Below are 25,591 nucleotides of genomic sequence, written 5' to 3'. Positions count from 1 at the left end.
TAACCTCTTGCCAACCATTCTACCAGATGTTAATTCTTTGAACTAAACACTGTATGCATTGACTTTAGGACGCCCTCAGACTTTTGAACATTCAATGGCTGCTTTCTAATTGGAGATATTACAAGATAATATATTAATGATGTGCTCAGGGGCACACAAGTGACTTTTATGCTACAAATGTCAAACTAGAAAACTGTAATTTGGATACACATTTTAAAATTTTTTTTTGCTTTAATTTTTATTTATTTTATCTTACTTTATATGTATGATTGTTTTGCCTGCACGTATGTTTGTGTGCTAGTTGTGTATCTAGTGCCCATGGAGGCCAGAGGAAGGCACTGCATGTCCTGGAACTGAAGCTGAAGATGGTTGTGGGTTACCATGTGGGTGCTGGGAATTGAACCTGATAAAGATTAGATGAGCACATGGGAGATGTTGCTATGAACTCAGTTACCAACAGTACTGGATGACTTTGTAAAGCTTTGCCTCCTGGGAGCCTGGGGTCCCAGCTATGGCTAGCCTCATTGCCAGGGTTCTCCTGGGAGTCTGGGGTCCCAGGTATGACTAGCCTCATTGCCAGGGTTCTCCATCTAACGCTCAATCTTCAGCTTGAGTTTACCCTCTCTTGCATTTTCTTCCAGCTGTGAGATTGAATGTCCTTTCAAATTTTGTCCAAAATTGTATCTTTTTTTTTTTGCCTAAAGTAGATAGAATCCAGCCCTCTCATTCAAATTTATTACCTTTGAATCATGGCATTCATAAAAAATGAATAGGCTCATAGGAAAGGTATGGACTCCATATGTTTTAATAACTGGGCACTCCTTAAATGTCCTTACAAATCTGAAATACATACAGATTAAACATATCAGTACACAAATAAGCTAGTCACTGAGGTAATAAACTACACTGTCATGAAATTTGGATGTCCTTCGCATCAGTTGAAAATTACAACCAGCAATAGTAATTGTATGATGTCATTTGAACTGAATTATTTTTCCTGAACTGAGGACAGAAACACTAGAATTAGACCTACAGATAGTACAGTGACAATTAAACATATGTTCATATAGTACCTATAATTGTCTGGGAATTCCCTAACCTCTGTACATGCAGGCATACCCATAAAGAGAATCTAAGCCTTGCAGAATAGTTGACAGAAACACTGGCAAATGAGAATATTCTAAATGCTGTTAGTAGAGTGTGTAAATGGTAGTGATGCATGTGTTAAGCTTTGTGTAAACCTAGCTGGCTCCTAACGCAAACAAAAATGGCATAAACCACATTATAAGATGTAACAAGTCTCCTATTTCATTGTGCAGACTTAGGGGATTCCTATTAACTATGAATAAAATAATATGTAAGCAATAGCCTATCAAACAGGAAACATCTAGCGACAGGCAAGTTAGATGTTGCCAGAGAGTCTCATGGGACAGGAGTCTATAGATCCAACAGGAGAAGGGAAGTTATGATTTAAAGAACAAATGTCATGTGACCTCATAGGATGGCTCCTAAGTGCATCTCACAATGCCAGGAAATTCGGAGGCCCTCGTTAGCTGCTGAGCAGAGGAACCATTCGCTTTCCCTATCAGATCCAGGGCTCTTCTGATGGGCCCATAACCCTTGGCTAGTGCTTTCAGTTCTGTTTAAAAATCTCAAGATAAACCCCACTCAGGATTGCTGGGGAGGCAGCAGAGAACAGCAACGACATATGTGAAGTCCAAAGTGCAGCAGACCTGGGGGCATTTACTCTCAACGTGAATGTTTTTCTTCATAGTCATTGAAACATACTTACTTACCTGCTGCTAGGGTTTGTCCTGGTCCCAAAGCACTGGTTACACAGCCCACTGAATCACAGAGAGACACTGTAAAGCTGTAGGTCCTATAAGGCTCCAGTCCCCTTACGATGTAAGACTGGTCTTGGGACTTAGCAAAATGCACCAGCTTCAAGGCAAAAGAACAGTAATAGTAATCAGATAACAATAAATGCACAGCATATAATCTTGGCGTTCAAAATCGAAATTAAAACAGAGGGAAATATCACCAACTCCTATATGGGAAAGAGATTTTAAAAAAAGAGTCTCAACAAGCTGAGGTTTAATTGATGATTGTACAACCACACTGCTTTATGGGGTAATAATGCCGTTCCTGAGTGGCTAAATGAGAAGACAGAGTTATGGCCTCATAAAGCAGCATGGGTGTATGGTTATTGTCACCAATGGTGGAGATAAAGATGGCGGCACTGACATACTTACCGTGAAAAAGTCCAAGCCAAGCCAACAGTAGCACAGGCTGGGGATGCCACATGCTACTTGATGGCAGGGCATGGGACAATGACATGGTGTTAAATGGGCCTATCCATCTCTTGCTTTAAAACCCCGCAGTAGAAAGGGGAAAAGAATAGATGCTGTGTGAATATCCTTCTAAGTCAAACCTCACTTACACTTCTTATCCAAATAAATACATACAATTAGATTGATAGTTACTTTTTTTTTTGAAATACTGTTATCCTCATACATTTTCAAATGAGAAAGTTTGAGTAAAGGGGATCGGAAGGGACACTTATGATAAACAGCTAGTTAACCAGCCAACACTGAATTCATCCTAGCATTATGACTAGGATCAAACACAAGCAACCATGAAAACTTACTCAGACTAAGGAAAGACATTATATCTGGGGGACTATTGCAGAAACAGAATCTTGAATATAAATGATTTCTTAGGGCTACTGACATGACTATGCTTTGGTGGTTTAGTCAACCGTGGGCCAGACTGCATATGTGATGGAGTGTGACCCTTTACAATCCTAAGGGCTGGATGTTTATACTACCTAAGGAGGCCATGGCTATTTAATGGCCTAACACAAGTAGTCAAATGCTTATGGTACTGCTGATATAAATCAATGATATCTCCAAGGCTACAATACTGTAGGCCGTACGGATCAATGGCATCACCAAGGCGGCAATACTGTAGGCCGTACAGCTGTGTACAGCACAGAAGACTTGGCAATGATAAAAATAAGTGTAGGGTGTTGATGTATTTGCTATAGTTTCCTTTTCACTGGGGCTTGATCTTTATAATTGTACAAGGCTATGATAAAAGCCCACTGAGTGACATCATTAACAGGCCTGTGGCTTGTGTTTACCGTGACCTTGATTTTATCAAGAGGCTATGCAGTCACTGATATCATCCTTAGGTTTGACAGTCATACAAAATGACAAACACAGGTGAAGGATGCTCACAGAGTTTAGTCACAGAGTTTAGTCTGAGGTATTTTCCCTATATGAGTACAACGAAATATGGTGGGAGTATTTATCTAGGTATTGATTTCAAACTTATATGAGCCTAAGAGCAAAAGAACACAACTGTGAGCCAAAATGTCAACGACAAATATGGACTATAAGGATCAAAGGCAGAACACCAAGTCCTAATTTATAAATCTACCTAAACAACATTATAGATTATTCAAACAGGAAGCTGTATAAACTGAAGAGCATGCTATTATACTACTTACTGTTTTTATCATGAGATCATTGAAAGAGTCATATATGCAGATGGAAGAGAAAGATAAAACCATAAGTATCTTATTGCCTCTTTGTCTCTCCCAATAATAGACATCTGTAGTGTGTGTGTGTGTGTGTGTGTGTGTGTGTATGTGTGTATTCTTTCCACTAAAACAGCTCAGAAAAAAGGCAAATATATTCACAGTAAATTAAATAGGGTCTCTTAAAAATCCATGTCTACCCAGAACATGAGAATTTTACCTTTTGAAAGGAGACATTTGTATAGGTAAAGAGTTAAAACATCTTGTATTTAGGGTTAGCTTTTAATCTGAAAACTCATACCATTTTAGGAGGAAAGAAAAAAACCCACAGACAGAGGAGGTGGAGCAGATGAGGCAGAAATGGGAGATACGTTGGCACAATGCAATGAGTGTCACCAAGCATTTGGAGTTAGCTGTGAGAAACAGCTACAGAAATCCTCTAGGATACACGGAAGGAGCATGGCTCTCCCAGAAGCCTGATGCGAGTCTTCTGACCTCTAAAATCTGAGAGGATCAATGCATGCCATTGTAACCCACCCACTGTATTGTGATTCTGATGGTAGTATCAGAAGTCAAAGTGTGGAATTTAAAGAGCCTGGGATTTCTACCCTGTTTGTGGCAACTATAGAGTTTATTCTGGTTTCTGAACTCTGAGGGGGATCACCTGAGGTCCTTCCAGGGAGGCATTGCACCTTACATTCCTATTCTTCCCATTATACTGTCAGTTGTTTCTGAGTACAACCCCCATCTCTCCTGTTCTCATTCTTCTCCCACGACTGGTATCCTCTGGGAAAGCATAACTATGACAGTCATATCAAGAATTGGATTCGTAGGAGGGAGATGTCAAATTATTAAAGTGGTATACTGGAGCTGGACAACAAAGGCTGGCAGACAATGAAGATGTGGGTAGGTGGACTCTTGACAGCCTACAACTTTGCTCTCGTGGGACAAGTTTTAAACTTGCACTTGTGGTGGATTAAGTAATCATTAAGCCAACTTTCGGGAAAGCACTAAGTTTTAGGACTATGTAATCAGATGACCACTGCCAGTGTCATCTCCACACTGAAGAAAGACAATCTTAGGGCCATCATCAATTTAAGACAAACCATGCAATCCTTCTTGAAAGCATTGTTCTCCATGCCAATAAAGTCATATCAAATGCATCAGATAAGCAGGAAATGAGTGTATGGGCCTCTTAGTCAGATGTGTTCCAGGGAGTAGGAGATATACTGTGTAAAGATTAGGGGATTTGAAGCATTAGCTGGGTTTTAGGAGATCAAGTGTTCTGTGACATCTAGGACATCCATCCAGTTCAAATGAAAAGAAAAATGACTATATCTTGCATCCCTAAATGGGTTTTATGTTGCATTCTTCAGGAAGAATCTTGATGTGTGGTGAACAAATTTCCAGCTGAAGGTGAATGGTCACCATTTGGGTTCTAACCAGTGTGGTGTCATTGTGGAATTCTGCTCCCCGACTTGTCCCTGCACCCATCCAGGTTGTAGTGCTGGCTCATGAGCTGTTTGAGACACTGAACCTCATAGAGCCCATGGCTCTGCCACACACAATAGTGGGAAAATATTGTAAATTCTCTATGGTAAGAAAGTCACAAGATAGACAGTATGCAGAGCAAAGGCACAGAAGGTGATGGAAAGTCTAGACATCCTGAACTATTCATTAAACACTCTCAGCCAGATATTGGGCCTACATTACAACAGAGCGTCAGAAAGTCAAATCACAGTGTAGGTGGAGTTTCTTCTCCTTGGCTGCTTTACTTCTCAGGTATGTCAAGTCTTAAGTTCAGATGGACTGAAACAAAATGCATCTTATGATGAAAATGGTAATCTAAGATTTGGGTTCAGCCCCCAAAATGCCACACAGACCGTGGGAATTCTCTCTAAAACATAAAGGAGAACACAGAGCTGAGAATACAGTGGACTGTCTTAGAAAGTAGCTGCACGCATAGGCTGGGAGGCAGCTGCTGCCCCCGATGGTGCTTCTGAGAAACTGCCCTGAAGACAAATATTCTCAGATGATGGACCTTCAGACCTTGCCCGTTCTTACCTACTACATGTGGAAGAGAGATACCTCAGGGTAAACCATGTGTGTACGTTGTGACCAAACTTGTCCTCTCCTCTGGTCATGGACATGAAGCCAGATCAGATGTGGGAAGTTTGGGAAGCACACCGCACACAGATTGGAAAAAAAAAAGCACTGAGATCTTTTTTAAATCTCATAATAATGTTCATCAGAGGCTATGCCCCTCTGAAGTGAACAGCAAGGGCATAGGATGCCAGTTGTACCTGACACCAATGTTTTCTATCTTTGCACAGTGTCATGCCTATAAAACAGGCTAGAAAGGCAAATCCCCTCATCTCTAACTGGGAGAATTGAGATCCTCTCATTTTCTAGAATCCTTTGTAACCAATGAGATAGAACCTGGACAGGGTAAGGTGTTTATAACTGTCGACACTTTGTGTTCTCATCCCTAGAAAAGACATTACCAGAAGACACAAGGTGACCATGCATCCAAAGCCTAGAGCAAATACTGTGTTCATAGAATTCATAGGGATTGTGCCCATATATAAATGTTGACACAGGGTCTCATGTAGCCTAAGCTAGCGGTCAACTGACTGATAGTTCGGGATGACCTTGAATGACCTTTGCCTTTCAAGTGTTTGGGCTACAGATCTGTGCTAACCATGCCTGGTTTTGTGTGGTACTGGGAGTCAAGGTCAGAGTTTAATCCACACTAAGTAAGCACCTTACCAACAGTGTCACATCGGCAGCCCCACTGTCCTGATTTCTGTTGTGCTGTGATAGATTTGGTTCCCCATGACTTTTCCCAAGGAAGTGAAGACATAAACAAAGCGTACGTATGAGATGGTCTTGTCAATGTCATTTTGACATCTAAATGGATACAATATAAATACTGACAGATTGTGGAGTGGTTAAATGTGCTATTATGTGTTCAAATAATATTTTCAGATTATCTTATATAGTACATAGCTGCTGAAAGGGCTTCTTAAAAAATATTTAAGACTAAGTGGAAACAGCAGGTCTCATGAAATAAAATTATAACCACTTTAGCTCAGCATGTTAGAGAAATAAGTGATAAGCGTGTATACATGTACAGGACCTTGAGCATCTGATGTTCTATTCAAGAACATGCCCATTTGATGAACACATTTGGAGATGGATGCTGCTACAGAATTCTATAAATTCATAAAACATAACGTGGATCCCTAATTTAATTTAAAAAGGAAATGAGTTGAAAATAAAAATACCTTTGAGCACATGACTGGAACATCTTGTTGAGGGAAATGTTCAGAAACCATGCTGATCTTGTACCCTATAATTTCTCCTCTTGTAAAGTTTTCTGGTGGCTTCTCCCAGGAGACACTGAGGGAGTGTGGTGAGAGTGGAGTGACTGAAGGAGGGGCCATGAATACAGGTACTGTCAAAGGCAAAAACAACATCAAAGGCAAACATGTCACCCATATATGTCAGACTGAACTGTTCTAGTTTATGAAAGACCTAATTTTCATAAAATATTTTTATTTTCAAAATTAAAAAATACAAGTATACATGAAAATATTAACATTTAAACTGTCATCTACAAGAATATCAACTATCTTCACATTATCAGGTAAGGTTTTTTTTTTTTTTTCCATTTATAAAATCGAAAGGTAGAGGGACAAAATTGCTGAGTGGATAAGAGCACATGATAGAGAGAATGAGGACCTGAGGTCAGATCCTAGTGTGTGTACAGGAAACTGGGTATGACCTTCAATGCCTTTATAGTTGTAGTGCCCTGCTGGGCAGAGATGGGAGGCTCCCTGTGGACTGGCAGTTACCAGGTTCAGTGAGAGTCCCTATTGCAGAGAACAAGCAAGAGAGAGAGAGAGAGAGAGAGAAAGAGAGAGAGAGAGAGAGAGAGAGAGAGAGAGAGAGAGAGAGAGAGAGAGAGCGAGCTAGAGAAAGCTATGAGTGTTCTGATTTCTCTTTCTCTCTCTTTCTCTCTCTCTCTCTCTCTCTCTCTCACACACACACACACACACATACATACCCACACACACAAACACACACACATACATCTTTCTCCTCCTCTACCTCTTCTTATTCTCTGTCTTTCTATATATCTCACTGTTTATATTTTTTCTCTATTTTTTCCATGTTTCTCTGTCCCTGTCTATTTGCCTGCCTGACACACACACACACACACACACACCCCACATAGATGGGCAAAATCTGATGGAGGGCTCTCTGTTTTTATGAAAATAGTAGTGAGTAATTTGATAAGATGTTTGAATAATCCAGACATAGAAAGTGTCTCAGTCCCCGAAGTTTGATGGCAAACCAGGTTTCTCATGGAAAGCCATGTTTCACTAAGCCAAACAAATGATGCTGGTGTAAGTTATTTTAGCAGAAGGAACATCTAAAATGGACCAAATGAGCCCAAAGACAGTCAGAGCTTGTGGTCAGCCCTTCCTGACCTGTTCAAGGCACACAGACATCACACACATCACACACTTTACTTCTACCATCCTGGAATCTTTGTATGGAATTTAAATGAACTACCAAAGATGTGCTGTCAAAACACCTTTCTGCACTTTCCTTTCCTAGTGATCCTTAAGAGTACAACAGTCATTGGATGCTGTTTCATCTGCCGTATCTCATTTTGGAACTTGGGTTTTCCCCTGCAGAACTTCAAGACTCAATACTTCTGCTCTTGTCCCTCTAGCTTGTCCAAGATAGTCTTTGAGAGATGATTAAATACAATACAATACACATTTTATTTATTCAATGAGGCCACTGAACATCCATCCAAAGCTACCTTAAACTTTTACAGTTCCAAAATGTTAAATTTATGACAGGAGTTAGTTTTATTTAAATAAATATATACATTTATTTAATAATATATATAATATTTAATAATATATATTTATTTAAATAAATTTATCTAAATAAATATATAATATATATTTATATATAATAAACACAATATATTTATATATAAATATATTTATATATATTAATATATATTTATATATATGATATTTTATATATATATATATATATAGAGAGAGAGAGAGGAGATTCAATGTTTAAAAAAGTATGCTTGTTTTCTTCAATGCTCATGGAATTTGAAGTATATATTATGTGAAGAATAAGAAAGTTAAAAATAAATCAGTTACCTTGATAAAGATACCATAAGAATAGTAAATTTTTAGCTCTCCTCCCATACTAGAATTCTAATTGTTTCTAAGCTTACTTGAGTTTAGACTTTTCAGTGTATTAACTTAGACCATTATGTGAATTCTATTACCTTCAATATATGTCTTAAAAAGAGAAAATAAAAATTAATTGTAAAACTGAAAACTGGTAAACCATTATAAATACACAGCAAGATTGGGTTAAGTGTCTACCCACCTGACACTAGAAATCACCTGCTACTTAGGGGAAGGAATCCTAACAGAGTAGAGCTACAACTAACCCTTCTCTTCCACAAGTCAATTAGTAGCTAAATCATCTGCTTTTTCTGCCTCAAATATCTTCTTTGACCTTAATTTCCAGGCAGCAGTTTCATTGAGAGGCTTTTAAATAAGAATCCAAGGAACCGGTCTTTACCTGACTCTCCCGTTCTTTCTGAGGCCCAGGCAGACGACACCCTGCCAGCCATATTCACAGCCAAGACCCTAAATGCATACTCTGTGTGTGGCTCCAAGCCAGAGATGAATGTGCTGACTTGGGGCTGCTGGAGCAAGTTCTCACTCCGATTGACCGACAGTAAAGCTGAGTGAGAATTGACCAAACCATGGCTCTCAAACACTAGGCTTTCTTCAGTGGACAGCCATCCCCTCATGTATAACTCATAGCTTATAATTATCCCTAAAAAAGAGACGAGCAACCAAGTCAAAGGGCTATTTAGGTACTGGTTGTTTATGGCTATTCACTTTTCAGCATTCTAACTATATTGCCATTTGAGTCTTTTTACTAATTTAGATGTAAAATTTAGATTACAAACTATCGTGAGAGCTGTATTTTGGGGAAAACAAATCAAAGAATTTATAAATGCAAAATAGCCATAGTTGATCCTATGTGAAATACAACATTTTCAAGATGGGTACTCATAATTTCTGCTAAGGATGTTCAATTCTTTTGGACAGCCTGCATATTCCGCTTCTGGGATGCATATTTGAAGTTCCATGACATGATTACATATTTGACACAAGCCATGTTTGCGTAAATATTGTGTAGCTAAGTTGTATCCAGTCTTTGCCAAGCAATAAAAAAGTTTGATGCAAAGTTTTACCATGCTATGAGCATAAATTACTAAAAACTTAGGAATATGTGTCTGACCCATGAACCCTGAGGTTCAATTTTAAGAACACAAACATTAACTTAATGGAGTCAACTAGCCTATATACAACTTTTTTTGTATTATTTTATATTTTTTTTCTTGCTTAAAAGAGAAAATTTTCAGCTTGTGGGTGCCCTAACGTGACTCAGTCAAATATAATGCATTTCAGCAGTGAGTGTCCAATTATCAACATCATCTCTGTTGTGGCAGATGTCATTAGGAGCAAAGATAATATTAGCCTTTTAAAGAGCAATTTAATTGAATGGAATTTGTTCTTAAATTAGATGAAACACCCTCTTCCATATCCAGAAGAAATAGCATTTGATGTCTTCAGAAAGCATTTCCCAAGCAAATGCCTTATATTCATATAAACCAATAGTGTTGCTAGTCTTACTACATAATTCTTCATTTCTACTGTTTTGGCTTTCTAAAAGAAAGAGAAGTTTAAATCTTGAATTCTTACCATTTGAGTCCACTGGAGGAGACCATTCTATTCTCAGTTCTGTGGGACTGATTTTCCATACTGTAGGTGGCCCCTGCCTTTGGGGAGGTGCTTGGGCTGTGGTTACTATAATAGGCAAGCTGTATAAACAGCTCTCATTAGTACAGCCCTGGACAGAAAAACAGTACTGGGTGAATGGAACCAGATTCCAGATGGTAGCTGAGGTTTCTGGACCTTCATAGGAGACACAGGGCTCAGTGCTGTCCACAGGTGTGCATGATAAAACATATTTTGCCACAGGATCAGAGTTGTTGGAGAGTCCAGTCCAGGTAAGTGTAACGGAGTCCGAGCCCACAGGAACGATGTGAGTCAAGTTCAAGTGTCCTTCTGAGACCTCTGGCTTTGTCTCATAAATGACAGGTATGCTCCTTGTTGAACTGTGCACATTGGAGGTCTCTATATAATATGAATATGCTGTGTGTGGTGACAGACTAGAGTCTAAGAAGTACTGAGTATCTGAAATAAAAAGGGAGACCAGATAGTCAGAATTAACAATTGTCACGGGATCTTTTGCAGTTGCCTGATTCTGGTGCCATTTGACTAGGTAGGTTACCAATCAAATCCTGCAAATAGGAATGTGTTTGATGCTTTTCCATGGGAAATCAGGCAAATGCTAGTTGCTTTTGTTGTCTGGTATGTTGTGAGTATTGCATCAAGCAGAGCAAAGACACATAGAAGACTATTTCTGTCCTTATTTTGCTCTTCTTGGAGTCCCTTGCTAGAAGAACCCAGAGGAAATCCTTGCAATCTTTGAAACATATATTTGCTTTCACTGTAAGTGGTTTGCTTGCTAAACGCTGTGACATGGGTTCAACCCTCTGCAAACTACCACCAAGCTCCCAGCCTTTCTCCTGCTTCATACCTGAGTATATCTTTTCCTGAACTCATAAAATGGCATACAACTATACATGCATTTTGCTAAGTCCTGGAGAGATTTGTCAACAACAGGGAGATTGTAAAAGAGAAGTTTGAGATGAGCAGGATCTCCATGCATGAAGGACAGGGGTATCAGGGAGAAGAAGCCCGAAAGCAGAGGCTATAAAATAAGAAAGAGAGATAGATTTCGGCCATGATTAACTATGTGCCTGCATCACCATTCATAAGGACAGCAAGCACATTGCAGACCTATGAAACTAAGAAATGTCAGAGTGGCTATTGCTTGCTTCCTCGTGGGTTTGTGCATGTCTAGATGTCTGACCTGTGAGAGAGTCTAATTTTAATCCACAGAGGTACTTGGCTTTCTGTGCTGAGAGCCTGCGAATGACCCATGGAACCTTTCTTGGTTGTGGCAAGGTAACCTTTAAATCTCTGAAAGGACCAGATGTGGGATGCTGGATCCAGGAGAGACAAGTTCAGACTGTGGTAGAGCGTTCACAGGAACCTGACTTCTGTAGAACAAGCAACTTCACCTGAAATCAGTGTCTTGGTGATGCCAAGGATCAAACTGGTTCACTGTACTTCAATAAGCCAGTATCCTCAGGAGGGACTTCTGCTTCAGGTCAAAGGGAACTTAGTTATTCTCCCCAAAATGCTAATTAATATGACAACTGAAGGATGAGGAATAAGTGGTGGGAGGGAGGGAGGGAGGGAGGGGAAGAGAGAGAGAGAGAGAGAGAGAGAGAGAGAGAGAGAGAGAGAGAGAGAGAGACAAAGACAGAGAGACAAAGATAGAGAGAAAGAGACAGAGATAGGGACAGAGAGAGAGGTTTAAGAATATATGTGAGGATCTGAGCAGAGGTCATTTCATCATGCTGAGCACACATCACTGCAATTTCTTCATTGAAACAATTGTTACATGAGTGCATCTTATGCTACCTGAGGACTCCAGCATCCTCCAGAGGAGTAAGAAGTGGAACAGACTAAGAAACGTCACTACCCCTATTCAGAAAAGTCCACTAGGACTGAGACTCCATTGGTGAGGGTACTGTCATGGTCCCTGGAATGGAAGAAGGTTACCGAAGGTCCATAATTGCAAAACTCCTTATGGACCTGCTTTTGACAATGCCCAAGGAAGAGAGTCACCCTAGGGATCACAGAAAATCATACCCTGTGTCAAGTCCTTGCCAGATCATTGGTTTGTTTTATCTTTTTTTTTTTTAATGTGATCTTATCTCAGACAATGAGATTATATGAGAGCAGTGCTGCTTGATAAGAAATTGGAATGAGATAAAGACCTAGTGGGATATGTGATTGTTTAGGAATGTTACACGGAACAGTTACAATCACCCTGCATTTCCTGTGGAAAGATTTATTTAAGGACCCCACCCCATCATCCTGCAGGAGAAACAGTTTATAATAATAGCAAATTGGGAACAAGGACTTTACCACAGAAGCCACACACCACTACTGACTTCTCAGTTTTCTGCTCTGAGTCCCTGAAGAGGAGGGTGTGTCCTCCCATCTGACATTTTTATTAGCATATGTTAATGATGCCAAATAATGGGTCTTTTGTGATATTTTCAACCATACATATGGTCTACCTTCATCACGTTCCTCTATTATGTCCATAATTTACCACTCTGGCTCCATTTTTTCTTCTCAAGTATACTATACTCCTATCTCCATATCTTTTACAAAATACTTGCATCCAACAGATGAGGAAAAACACTTGTGTATGTGTGTTTCTATTCACGCTTATTCCACTTAATATGATAATCTCACTCCTATTCATCTTCCTACAAATTGGAAAGAAGACTTATATTCTTCCTGATAGATAAATAATACTCTGCCATGCAGAGAACATTACATTTCCTTATCCACTTATCTTTCACTGGATACCTAGGGTAATTTCTGTTGGGATACTATGTTTGTACACCATGTGAAGGGGTGTCTCTGCCATTCCTTCCTCACTTGCCTAAAAAATCCTCTAATTGACTTTAATAATAAAAACCTGACCTCCTCTCCCTAGGCAGGAAAGAGAAGGTGGGGCTTCTGAGGAGAGATAGGAAATGTAGGAAAGAACCAGACAAGGAGAGTCAGATGCAGAGGACTGAGGTAATGGTCACTTGGCAAATGTAGATGACTACAGAGGTGCTACAATTAAGTTGCATGAACTGGTAGAGAATAAGCTAAGCTAATGCCAAAGCTTTCATAAATAATAAAATGTCTTGGTGTCATCATTGGGAACTGGCAGTGGAGACAGTTCAACAATAGATTCCTTACCATGTTCACTCTCTATAATTAGGTATAAATTTCAGTATGTCTGTGTGTACCTTGGTATGTGCATATGAAGGTAGTGGCCTGGGGAGTTCCGAAGGAGTCAGATACCCTGGAACAAGAGTTGTAGGTGGTTGTGATCCACCAACATGGGCCCCAGGGAAATAAACTTAGATCCTATGCAAATGCATTACACTCTCTCAAGCACAGAACTACCGTGCCAGCTCTATAGTTAGGTGTATGCTTGTTCTACTGTAGTTCAAATCTAGGGACTTGAGGAAGTGGACCAGGCAGACATTCTGCCATAGAGTTATATTCTCAACCTCTTACTCCATTCCTGGAGTTGAATATACAGTTTACCAGCAAGGATGATGAATTTCAGTTCTAGATTCCATCTCTCTATTATGTCTGGTGCTCCTTTGCTTTCAAAATCAATATATAATGTAATACATACATATATATATATATATATATATATATACATATATATATATTACTTGCTTGGATGACAAGACAATTAATATACGTATGTACATACAAAACTCACTGAGCACTTCTTAAAAATAAAACACTAAATAAAGGATGTTATTTTCCTCTGAAAACTGTGTTTGTCATGCTAATGATGTAGGCCTTTATCAAGCCATGTAGGGGGTCTGAGCAAAGTACTGAGTAGGTAGAAGTCCAAAGTGTTACCTTGAGGTCTAGAGAAATGGCTCAGTGGTTACATTCTTGCTGATGGAGCCTGAGGACTGAAAATCAGATCCCAGAACCCATATAAATGCCAGGGTACAGCAGCTTGCCTGTAATGCTGGCTTCCTAAGGCTGACCTAGGGGTTCTACAGAGTAAGTTGGCTAGTGGATGACATACTGGTAAGCTCTAGGTTGGGCTGAGAGACCAAATGAGTACATACTAGGCCTCCGAGTACACATGCATACACATAACCAACACACACACACACACACACATACAAACTGTGCACACAGCATAAGCTAACTCTCTCTTTCAAAAATAGAAACAAATAAACCAATGAAAAATAAAATACAAATCGAAAGAGCTAACTCAATCACCAACTTTATTGGCAGCATGTGGTGTCTATCAGTTACATTTTATTGAGGGAGTCACTGAATATACTATAATTCAGTTACTACCAGTATTCAGAAACTTTCAAATTATCCCACATAATGAGTATAGCTGGTGGTTGATTTTAATGTCAACTAATACAGTGCGTTATTACCACAGAAAAGTCATTCCAAAGCTTTAAAGTCCGTAATCTAGAGGTGCATGAGGACGACAAGAAAATACTACCCAAGAGCATCCCACAGGACTCTAGGCTAGCCAGAGCAAGTTTCTATACTAATGAGGAATTCTATAATGGCCTGAACTAAATGATCAAACTTACTTAGAAGACAACACTATTAATTTTCTTTGAAAAGTTCAGTGATTCTCCACCTACAATTCTAACTGCCTTCATTTAGCCCACAGATTTGTGCTCGTTCAGCTGAAGAGAAACAGTGTTTCCTTTTCACGTTATTCATGCTACCCAGGCACTGAAGCCAGAGCAATAAACACTGGGTATTATTAGAAAGCTGGGAAGTTCTGACCAGGCTCACGGATTGTTCCCACTGCTCAAATGCCATCATGCAGATAACTTTCACATCATTAATTATGGGTTGGGGTGGGGGGGCTTGTCAACAAATGCCAGATGTGGCATTTTTAGTGCACAATAAGGTTTTGGAAAATAATACTTCATTTAATAGGATTATAGAAATGTCTGATTAGGGAATGAACAGATATTTACTACCCAAGAAATCATTGTTTGGATTCTTAGCACAATCATGTAAGAAACCATGATGCTGTGTTCCTATATATCATTTTATCAAACAGATTGCAGTATGCTACTCTGAGAAACACAGACTGAGTGAAGCACTGATGGGCTCAAATTTAATTCAAAGCTGCTTGGGAAATAGAGCCAGTGTGGTTGCATCTTCAGAGATAATTCAACCAGTGGTCCTGTCAAGTCGGAAAACATTTTCAATATTTTTATCACTCCCCTCTTCCTCTGTCACAAAAGTTTAAGTTTCAGAACACCTGGATCCCGCTGACTTTTGGAAGAAAATAGACATTTTAGTAGCAGGTTTTTTGGATGCTTTGCCAATGTGGCAGATGCAGGCAGATGTTTGCTTCCCATCCCAATCTGTATCATGGAGTTTAGAATTTCCATTAACGTCACGGAAGGCTAGAAATGGGGCAGGGGTATGTAGAGTAAAGGCAACGTTGAAGGACACAAAGGTACAAGTCACTCGCACTAGGTTTGGAATGACATCTGCTGATGTAACAGATAAAGTGGCTGTCGTGTAATCGGGAGCTTTGAGGTCAGCTGGTATGGTAAACTCAGCTTTCTTCCATCCATGCTAAAGAAGGCTATGGAAGTTTAGCCCCTTGACTTAGATTTACATGCATTTTAGGCTGGTTATTCATGCTACATATAAACTGGAAGCCATGTGAGATGGCCCAGCAGGTAAAAGTTCTTGCCGAGCTGTTTCTGTTCATTGTTTGGGTGCAAATACCTGCATCTGACTCTTTCAGCTGCTTGTTGGCTCTTTCTCAGTCATGATAGATCCCATGATAGATGGGTCTGTGTTCATTCAGAGATGATGCAGCTAACCCTCAAGAGACTAGAGGCCCCAGGGAATTTAGAGGTCAGGTGGGGTGGGGAGTAGAGATATCCATGTGGAGATGGGGTAAGGTGAGGAGGAGGTGTGGGATGTGGAGCAGTCAAAGAGTGGATGGGGAGCAGCAAGGAATAGAATGTGGAGTGTAAAAAAATGGAACATAATATAGTTGTAAACTGAAACATAACAATTCATATGCTTTTATACCTTTTAATTTCTTCAGCCACAATATCATAGTTTTCCTTTATCGGTTTGCAGAGATATACTTTTTCGTAGCCTATAGCATATTTAACAGGGTACAAGGTTTTGATTCATGCTCTATAGATACCACACTGCAAGACTGTTGAATGTCAGAGAATTCCCAACATTTTAAGACTACAAACCATATAGGAATGGACATGAGATTTTATCTTCATTTATAGCTTTTAATTTGAGAGAAAATGCCCATGGTCAGTATGATGACTGCAGTGATTATTGACATGAAAGAAGGACCTTTATATATTTTTAACAATCTGCTGTGTGCCAGAGGCTGTGCCCTTGAGCCGATACAAACATTCTGTAGTTCATGAGTGGTTCAGGCTTCATGTACCAATCTTGCCGGGTTGAGTCACTGCTTTCCTCTCAGAGAGTTCGGTATTCATCTTACCAAACATGAAACATCTTATTTTCATAGAGTACATCCTTCCTGGTGAGATTTGTAACTCTCTCTGCATGAGATGCTCTTTGTTTACCCTCAATATCAGGGAATTTTATATTTGTTCTTAAAAATATTGCATATTTCCATCACCAGATCCTAGAACTTACAGTACGGGTGTTCATCTTCAGTTGTGTAGATCTCAGAGCCATCCCTGAACAGAGTGTATGTAAGCCAGTGGGCATTGGGGAACTCAGGTGGACTCCAGGAGACATTGATGGTAGAAGAACTCTGAACCCATCCTCTGGGTGGAGGTTGCTGAGATGGAGCTAAATTACAAGAGAGAGAGCATTTATTAACAAAAAGCAATCGATAAACACACTAGGAGGCTGAAGTAAGATACACAGCCAAGCAGCCCTTCTGATTCAGGGTCACTTTTTCAAGAAGACATGTGGTTTACCAAGACATTAATAAACAAAGGGTATCTATCACCAATTCTCTAAGACAAACCCTTTTATCCTACAAGCATAAAATACACTTGTGGGGCAGAGCAGCTGACAGAAATAGGGTTAGGGGAGAACCCCTGGATATTTAAACATCTCTGCACCTGAGTTTAAAAAATGTAACTCAAGGATTCATCACGTTTATTTTTCCATTGAATTTTAAAATTGGCAGATTCCCTTGAAATTTGACATTAAATTAAATATTTGAATTTGAATTTAAATTAAAGCAATTCTTTGTCTCTATAGATGGAACTTTCCATTCTACTAAATAGAAGTTCTTATTTTATTTTGAAGGGCATAATTTCAAGGACTATGTTGCTGATATAAATAGATGTGGATGTCAATACCTAAACATTGTCAATGAAATGTGAATCATTATGTGACTTGACCAATACTTGTGAAAAGTGCTTTTGTGTTTAGATTGCGTTCCCTGCATATAGGACGCTCATCCAAACTCAGCCCAACATAGAAATGAACTCAAGAAACCCCATATTTTTGCCATTGGTGATTTTCCTCTCTTCTACATCAATCTTCCTTATACTTGAGTATAAGCTTTATTATTTTTCCCAGAATACCCAGAAGACATTGAAGAAAAATAAAAGAAATCTGAGAAGGCAGCTACCAAACTCCATCCACTTTGAGTGAGGAGACCTGATATGGCTTCCCACTGGATGAAATAATGGTAAGCACCATTGAGTGCTCTGACTTTAAACTCGCCAGTCCTTTCATCAAGAGGAACTTTCAGAAAAGGTGCAAAGAGCTGAGACCCTTAAAGTAGCTACAGCGATGTTATATGAAATGTCTGAAGCCATCTGGTGAATCTTTCAGGGTCTCAGGATAAAAGACTAATTGCATTCAAAATATGTGTAGCACAGGAAAGGAATGATCAGAGGACTGTTCTTCTAAAAGGTTTAGTGACTCGAGGTATGGTAAGAGTAAACCCTTGTATGTATGAGCGATGCTCTCTAGGCTACTCTGAACCCTAGGGTTTACACTTTCCTAGGAGATTCACAGCCCACTGTGGGGTCCTATTCCTGACTAGGATTTATTGTGACAGAACTCACAGATTACCGTTACCCAAGAGGAAAATTACCACAGTGAAATCCAAGGGAACCAGGTGGAAGCTGCTGAGAGCTCTCCCCTGATAGTGTCAGCGAGGCCATACTTACACCTCTTAGAATGCATTATGAAAGGGTGTGGTGTAGCTGAGTGTCAGGGCCGGAGTGTCATTGACAAAAGGAGCAACAATGAGAACATAAAAGGTAATGTCAGCCGTGGAAGACCCCTGGAGAAACTCAGTGTCCAGGGGACACAGGGTGCCATTAGGGGCTGTTCACATAGCACATGCATCTGACACATATACATCAAAACTGCTAGAAGCCGCAGAGAAGCTGCTCATAAATTCCAGCTTCCATGAGAGTTCCTGTGTCCATAGCTACTTTGTTCTGTTCTGGGAAAAGTGAATACTCATAAATTCTAAGTTCCTAGATGCCAACCAATGTGGAACTTTGTAATCAGGCCTTTTGAAAATAAGCAGTCATCCTGAAGAGACTGAGTTGGGCGTGGAGCGGCTTATAAACGGATATCTAGTGACCAGAGCTGGGATTTTCAGAGATATGAGGTCCTAATTCTTAGAGGAAAACCAACTACTTTCCATTTAATAAACCAACATAATTCCAAACTGCATTCTGAAAACTGCCTTGCAGCTAGAGATTAGTGTACCTGCTGCCCCTCATCAACAAAGCTTCTGTTTGCAGCAGGTACAGACAATTATAGAAAACCACACAGGTCAAAATGCAGAGACTCCCTTTTAAAGAATGAGCACACCAGTGTCACAGGGTCCATCTGATGGGGAGTCTGATGCTTGAGTCCAAGCCTAGTAATTTTGCTAGGCCCATGAGTGTATTCAAATATGAATTGGATGCTGAGCCTTTCTTCATTTACAGTAAGAACATGTTCAATCCATCTATGAGGTTCATCTTGAGAAGAAAGTGTGTGTGTGTGTGCGCGCGTATGCGTGTGTGTATGATGTTCACTTCTGTGTGTGAACATGTTTATAAGAATATGTGTGCACTATTATAAATACTTAGTAAATAGCATCCCTTTGATCTCCATTTTGATCAATATATGTATCAAGACTTTCACATGTATATTAATTCTCAAGCTATTAAGAACTGCTTTGGCAACAGGTCTTGAGATCATAATCTTCCTGCCTTGTTACCAAGTGTTACAGACAAGCATCACCCTGTCTGACTCTGACATGCTTTGGGAATTATCATTCCTTTATAGACATTTGAATACTTGAGATTTTAATAGTACATGCAAATTCCAAAGAAGCAAAAGAGAAAATGGGAACCATCAAAGGGGGTTTATAGGATGTATTTTAAATGTATTGCATTAATATGTGGTGTGAATGTAACCTGATATAACTCTAGTGACAGAATTTTTGGAAGTCTATGGACAATATAAATAATTATATTTTTTCCATCCCACAATCAGCCACCAAATGCAGACACTATTGCATACACCAGCAAGATTTTGCTGAAAGGACCCTGATATAGCTGTCTCTTGTGAGGCTATGCCTGGCAAACACAGAAGTGGATGCTCACAGTCAGCTATTGGATGGAACACAGGACCCCCAATGGAGGACCTAGAGAAAGTACCCAAGGAGCTAAAGGGGTCTGCAACCCTATAGGTGGAACAACAATATGAACTAATCAGTACCCTGGAGCTCTTGACTCTAGCTGCATATGTATCAAAAGATGGGCCATCACTGGGAAGAGAGGCCCCTTGGTCTTGCAAACTTTATATACCCCAGTACAGGGGAACACGGGGGCCAAGAAGTGGGAGTGGTTGGGTAAGGGAGCGGGGGGGGGGGGAGGGTATAGGGGACTTTCAGGATAGCATTTGAAATGTAAATGAAGAAAATACCTAATAAAATTGGAAAAATAATTATATTTTATTATACAGTTTACAATTCTATTTTTCAAACATACCAGTGATGGATGGGAGTTCCAAACAGATTTTTATGGGAGTTTTATTCACATTAAAAAAAAAAGAGCCTCAGGATCCTATGACTGTGTTCTCACTAATGAAGTTCAAGACAAGACATTGCTCCTAACTGGGCCTGATTCGGCTATTCTAATGATTGGTTGGAAATGGAATATTTGATGAAAACCCTCCCTCTTATGGAAGAGCCTGTCTTATGAAGAGCCATACCCCCCTCCCTTTGGCTTTGTCTCCTCTAGAAGGTTTTGGGGGGATTAATGGCGAGGATGCTCTGTGTTCATGGGGGTGTTGGCTGAGGAGTTCTACATACTACTACTGAAATGATTTCTTTCTCTCTCTCTTTCCCCCTGTCTCTCTCCCTCCTTCCTCTCTCATCTCGCTCTCTCTCTCTCTCTCTCTCTCTCTCTCTCTCTCTCTCTCTCTCTCTCTCTCCCTTCCCTTCCCTTCCCTTCCCTTCCCTCCCCTCCCCTCCCCTCCCCTCCCCTTCTTCCCCTTCTTCCCCTTCTTCCCCTTCTTCCCCTTCTTCCCCTTCTTCCCCTTCTTCCCCTTCTTCCCCTTCTTCCCCTTCTTCCCCTTCTTCCCCTTCTTCCCCTTCTTCCCCTTCTTCCCCTTCCCCTTCCCCTTCCCCTTGCTTCTTTCCTTCCTTCCTTCCCTCCCTCCCCCCTCCCTCTCTCTCTCTCTCTCTCTTTCTTTCTTTCTTTCTTTCTTTCTTTCTTTCTTTCTTTCTTTCTTTCTTTCTTTTGTGTGAAAAAGTAGAAACATGACAACACCATGACCCTGAGCTCTGCATTCTGTTGACAGAGAAGAAGCAGATAATGGGATCAAGAAAAAGCAAAGGGGAATCTCTCTCTCTCTCTCTCTCTCTCTCTCTCTCTCTCTCTCTCTCTCTCTCTATGTGGTTATGTTAAAATAAACTATAAATAATAATATATACATATATACATGCATGCACATTTATTTTGTATGTAATATTCAGTGAGAAGTGTCAGAGATCCTGACACTACTGCAAGCAATGTGGTGAGCCCTCATGCTTGGACTCTCCTTGAGACACCGTGTACTTTACAGTATATTGGTCTCATATCCCTTCTGATTGCAGCATGTCTAAATCTCTGTTTTCATACAGTTATTAAAAAAATGTTTACTTGATTTTATTTTCAGGTTAATATCCCTAAATACAAGTGATCTGTGAGTGGCTCAATATGAATATATGCATTTGCATGTATATAGTTTTGTTTAAGTTCACAAATAAAAGTTTAGAACAAGCTATGAATCACTAGGGAGCGACATAAAAACAACCATTTAATCACCAATTTTCTTCTGTCTCTCTGATTTACAGAGGTGACTAGCTCTTGAAAGGATAAATTAAGCAACAGGAAAAAAAGAGACTTGGACCGGAGAGAAACAGAAAGCCAGAGAGGACATTACCACTTTCATTACATGCAATTTGCTGCAACCGGAAGTTAGATTCCAGGACCCCATGGGCACTGCCTGTCCAGAGAGGGCCTTACTACTTCCAGTATATACAATCTGCTACAACTGGAATTTAGATCCCAGGACTCAATCCTTGTCTCACTCCCAACTAGTCACAGATGTCACCAGTATGTTTCCAGGAAATAGGAAATATCGTCATGGTGAAAATACCATAGTGATAGCCAATGTGAGGGACACAGTGAGCCACTTAGAATATCCAGGAAAACCTTCAGACTGCTTGTTATGCTTAGGCAAAGAACAGCTCCCAGTTTTAATAACAGCTACTACACTAATGTCTGTCTGTCACCTCACATTCTTGTGACATTGGCTGTTCTCACTGGCTGTTATTAGCACAGAAAAGCAAGTTGTGGTGCCCAGTGTTCCCAAGTCTCTTCCCCCTTCCTGTTTTCCTTTTGTTCTCCTTTTCTCCCCTTTCCCAGATCCCTTAAATGTAGAAAGTGGAGTTCCAAGTAAGTCATTGTTCCAAACAAACAGACTGGCAGTGACATCATCATGCAGGGAATTTCCTAGCATTTTGACTCTTGACAAACCAACAATCACACAAGGACAATATGCACTGCGCAGCACAGCATGCTGTGGACAGCTGCTATCATATGTTTCCAGGAGCCATTGTTTAGGAACTCTGGGAAAGTATGGTTATATGGTCTTAGAGTAAACACAGAAGTTTATTTATGACTATGAATATATAACATATTTATAACGTTGTGACTATATAATATAGCTATAAAGTGAAGGACTGCAGGTGACCTTCAGATGTCAATTTGGGACACTGCAGAGTGCTACAAAGTCAAAAGACACTAAAATGTCATATTTGAAGAAAATAATTAAAATTATAAATGTGGGATGCAGACTCATGACTAATATTAGGAAGAAAGTAGCAAGAACAGAATATCAATTAAAGAATTCAGTATGCTGTGAAAATAATAACTATTAAATTATAATATTAATAAAACATTAGAAAATGTTCATAAAACTGATCATAGAAGGACATGAAATGCATAATAAATAACAAATCTATTTGTTATAGTAAATTACATGGAAATATGTTGGTGAACTAGGGTGAATGATCATTTTTGTTTAAATAGAAACATCATGATTTTAACAGTAAATGTTGATGTTTTGGGGAAAAAAACAGTCTCCCTGTCTGGAAAAAATTGGAATTGCTTTCTTCCTTTGTTAGTGACTTTATCCCAACAAACTGCTGCCAGTGTTTTGCTTTCAGACTGGTCACCCAAGAAATTCTAATTCTTTAGTCAAGGAGAAGCTCACAGATTCCCTTTAATGCCTTTAACAGACTTGCCTTAGTCTAATTCTTCATACTCTGCCCATGTCTTTTAAATGACTTCTAATGGCAGAAAGCATTGAGGTCCTCCTCCCAGGTCCCGGTGACTCACATGCTGGCAATGGGCCAGAATGGACTTACTTTTGCTGCAGCCTAATAGATTGTTGACGTCCAAGTGGCTTGCACCAGGAACACAAATGTCACATTTTGAGCCAGTGACAAACTCTTTGCAGAAACATTGGCCTGTGACTGCATCGCAAGTTCCATTCGAGGCTCCTGCTACATGACAGCGACAAGGCCGGCATCTGAGGACACATATGGAGAGTCAGAAGAGTGCTTTAGTGAATAATTCATATGACATGTCATACCTATCAATAACATTGTGGTTGAACACAGCTTGCTTTTGCCAACGCACTGAAAAGGATGCTTGAACCACATAAGCACAAAGTAAAGTGATACAGAAAAGATCATTATCAAAATGTTGCTCACACTTAGATCCATGCAAAGATTTTGTTGTTGATGCTCATAGATTAATGGCCTAAGATGAGGCCTAGGGAGAGGGCTCAGTTGGTAAAGTATGTGACGAGGAGTAAGCATGGGAACCTGAGCTTGGATCCCCAGTGACCATGTAAAAATCAGACTAGGTGGCAAGTGCCAGTTAGGTTATTAGCATTCAACTATGGGGACAGAAAGGTCCTTGGGCCTGTCACACAGGCAGTCTAGAAGAATTGGTGAACTCAAGTTTCAATGTGAGACCTGATCTCAGAATGTAAGTTGGAGAGTTACTAGGAGAGTTGCACATGTGCCTCTATACGTAGACAGACAGACAGACAGGCATGCATGCATGTACACACAAACACATACACACACACACATACACACACACACAGACACACACACAAACACACACACACAAACACACACACAAACACACACACACAAACACACACACAAACACACACACAAACACACACACACAAACACACACACAAACACACAAACACACACACACACAAACACACACACAAACATACACACAAACACACACACACAAACACACACACAAACACACACACAAACACACACACAAACACACACACAAACACACACACAAACACACACACACATACACACACACACAAACACACACAAACACACACACAAACACACACACACATACACACACACAAACACACACACACAAACACACACACACACAAACACACACACAAACACACACACACACAGGTGTGAGTTACACTCTAGCCAGGCATGGTAGTATACTCCTACAATCTCAGAATGTGTGAGTCAAAGGGAGGACTTTCAAAAGGAGTTCCCAGCTCCATGGTGACTTTGGTAGTAGCCTGAGCTACACGAAGCATTGTCTCAACAACCCCCTCAACAGCTTTTATATGGCATGAAGCATTGTCACCATTGGCCTTAATACTAACTATGAGCTATGCAGTACAATGAAAATTGTCTACTTACAATACAAGTTCTGCTGTCAGCTCAATGTTTAAATTAGGTCCTCACAGAAGTCCTTCTAATTTCAATATCCAGTTACAGCACAGTAACAAAGAAGGAGCCACTGTTCCCCCTAAAACTCTTCACATTCTAGATTTAGTTTTATAAAGGCTAAATGTTGCTGACATATTTAGATAGATTATAATCATTGCTGGTGCTTTGTATGGGTTGCACTTATATTCTGAGAACTGTATTGGCTTCATTTATTGCTTGTTTCTGTGATAAAATGCCTCATTGTCCTATAACATTAGCCCCTTTGCAGAGATCAGGGTAACTGCCTTTTCTCCAGTCTCAAATAGGTAAATGATGTGTTAATGCTAATTGTCCTGTTGTCAGAAACTGGACTCTCTTGGGAGATGGGCCAACAGTATCACCTTAAAAGAGAAACAGTTGAATCTGGCCCCCAGTTGAAGGGGATTGTTCATCATGACTAGGAAGTCACGATGCAAGAGCCTAAAGCAGGAGGTCATACCACAACACATCTAGAAAGCAGATGCCTGCTGCTGCTGCCCAGCTGTTTCTCCATTAGGAACTCAGGATCCCACCTAGGGAATGGTGCCACCCACAACAGGCAGGTCTTCCTGTCTCAAGGAACACGTCAGCACAATCTGTATACGCCCATCGCCAGGGAGATATCAGATTCTGTCAAAAGGACAATTAGCATTAACCATCATTTACCAGAAAAGACTGGAGAAAAGACAGTTACCCAGATCTCTGTGAAGACACGAATGTTATAAGACCATGAGGGATTTTCAATGCAACCCACAAGCTCTTAGACCTAGAGTCATCTGCAATATTAGCAGTACTGACTTTCAGCAGTGGTAGAGAGGGAAGGCTTCTTTCTCTTCAGGGTGAATTATTTGCGTGCATGGTTTCCCCGTTTCATTAGGCTAAGCAGTCTGGGCATTATAG

At 40.1% G+C, this 25,591-nt stretch overlaps 1 protein-coding gene across 1 annotated transcript in view; it reads right to left on the bottom strand.

The window, feature by feature from the left end:
* Positions 1-25,591, bottom strand: part of Ush2a (usherin) — a 680,823-nt gene that overhangs the window by 488,847 nt on the left and 166,385 nt on the right. The window contains exons 14-19 of the mRNA XM_085835345.1: positions 23,297-23,460; positions 17,041-17,199; positions 10,369-10,863; positions 9,173-9,433; positions 6,829-6,998; positions 1,797-1,941 (exon numbers count right to left, since the gene is read on the bottom strand). Of these exons, the coding sequence (XP_085691471.1) occupies positions 1,797-1,941; positions 6,829-6,998; positions 9,173-9,433; positions 10,369-10,863; positions 17,041-17,199; positions 23,297-23,460 (1,394 nt within the window). The remainder of the gene's footprint in view (positions 1-1,796; positions 1,942-6,828; positions 6,999-9,172; positions 9,434-10,368; positions 10,864-17,040; positions 17,200-23,296; positions 23,461-25,591) is intronic.

The sequence above is a fragment of the Mus caroli genome, unplaced genomic scaffold (genome assembly GCF_978045245.1).
Source record: "Mus caroli unplaced genomic scaffold, Mus_caroli_1 scaffold_1, whole genome shotgun sequence".
In the NCBI taxonomy this organism is placed as follows: domain Eukaryota; kingdom Metazoa; phylum Chordata; class Mammalia; order Rodentia; family Muridae; genus Mus; species Mus caroli.
Note: the sequence above shows the minus strand (reverse complement) of the source record. Positions and strands in the feature narration are given on the sequence as shown.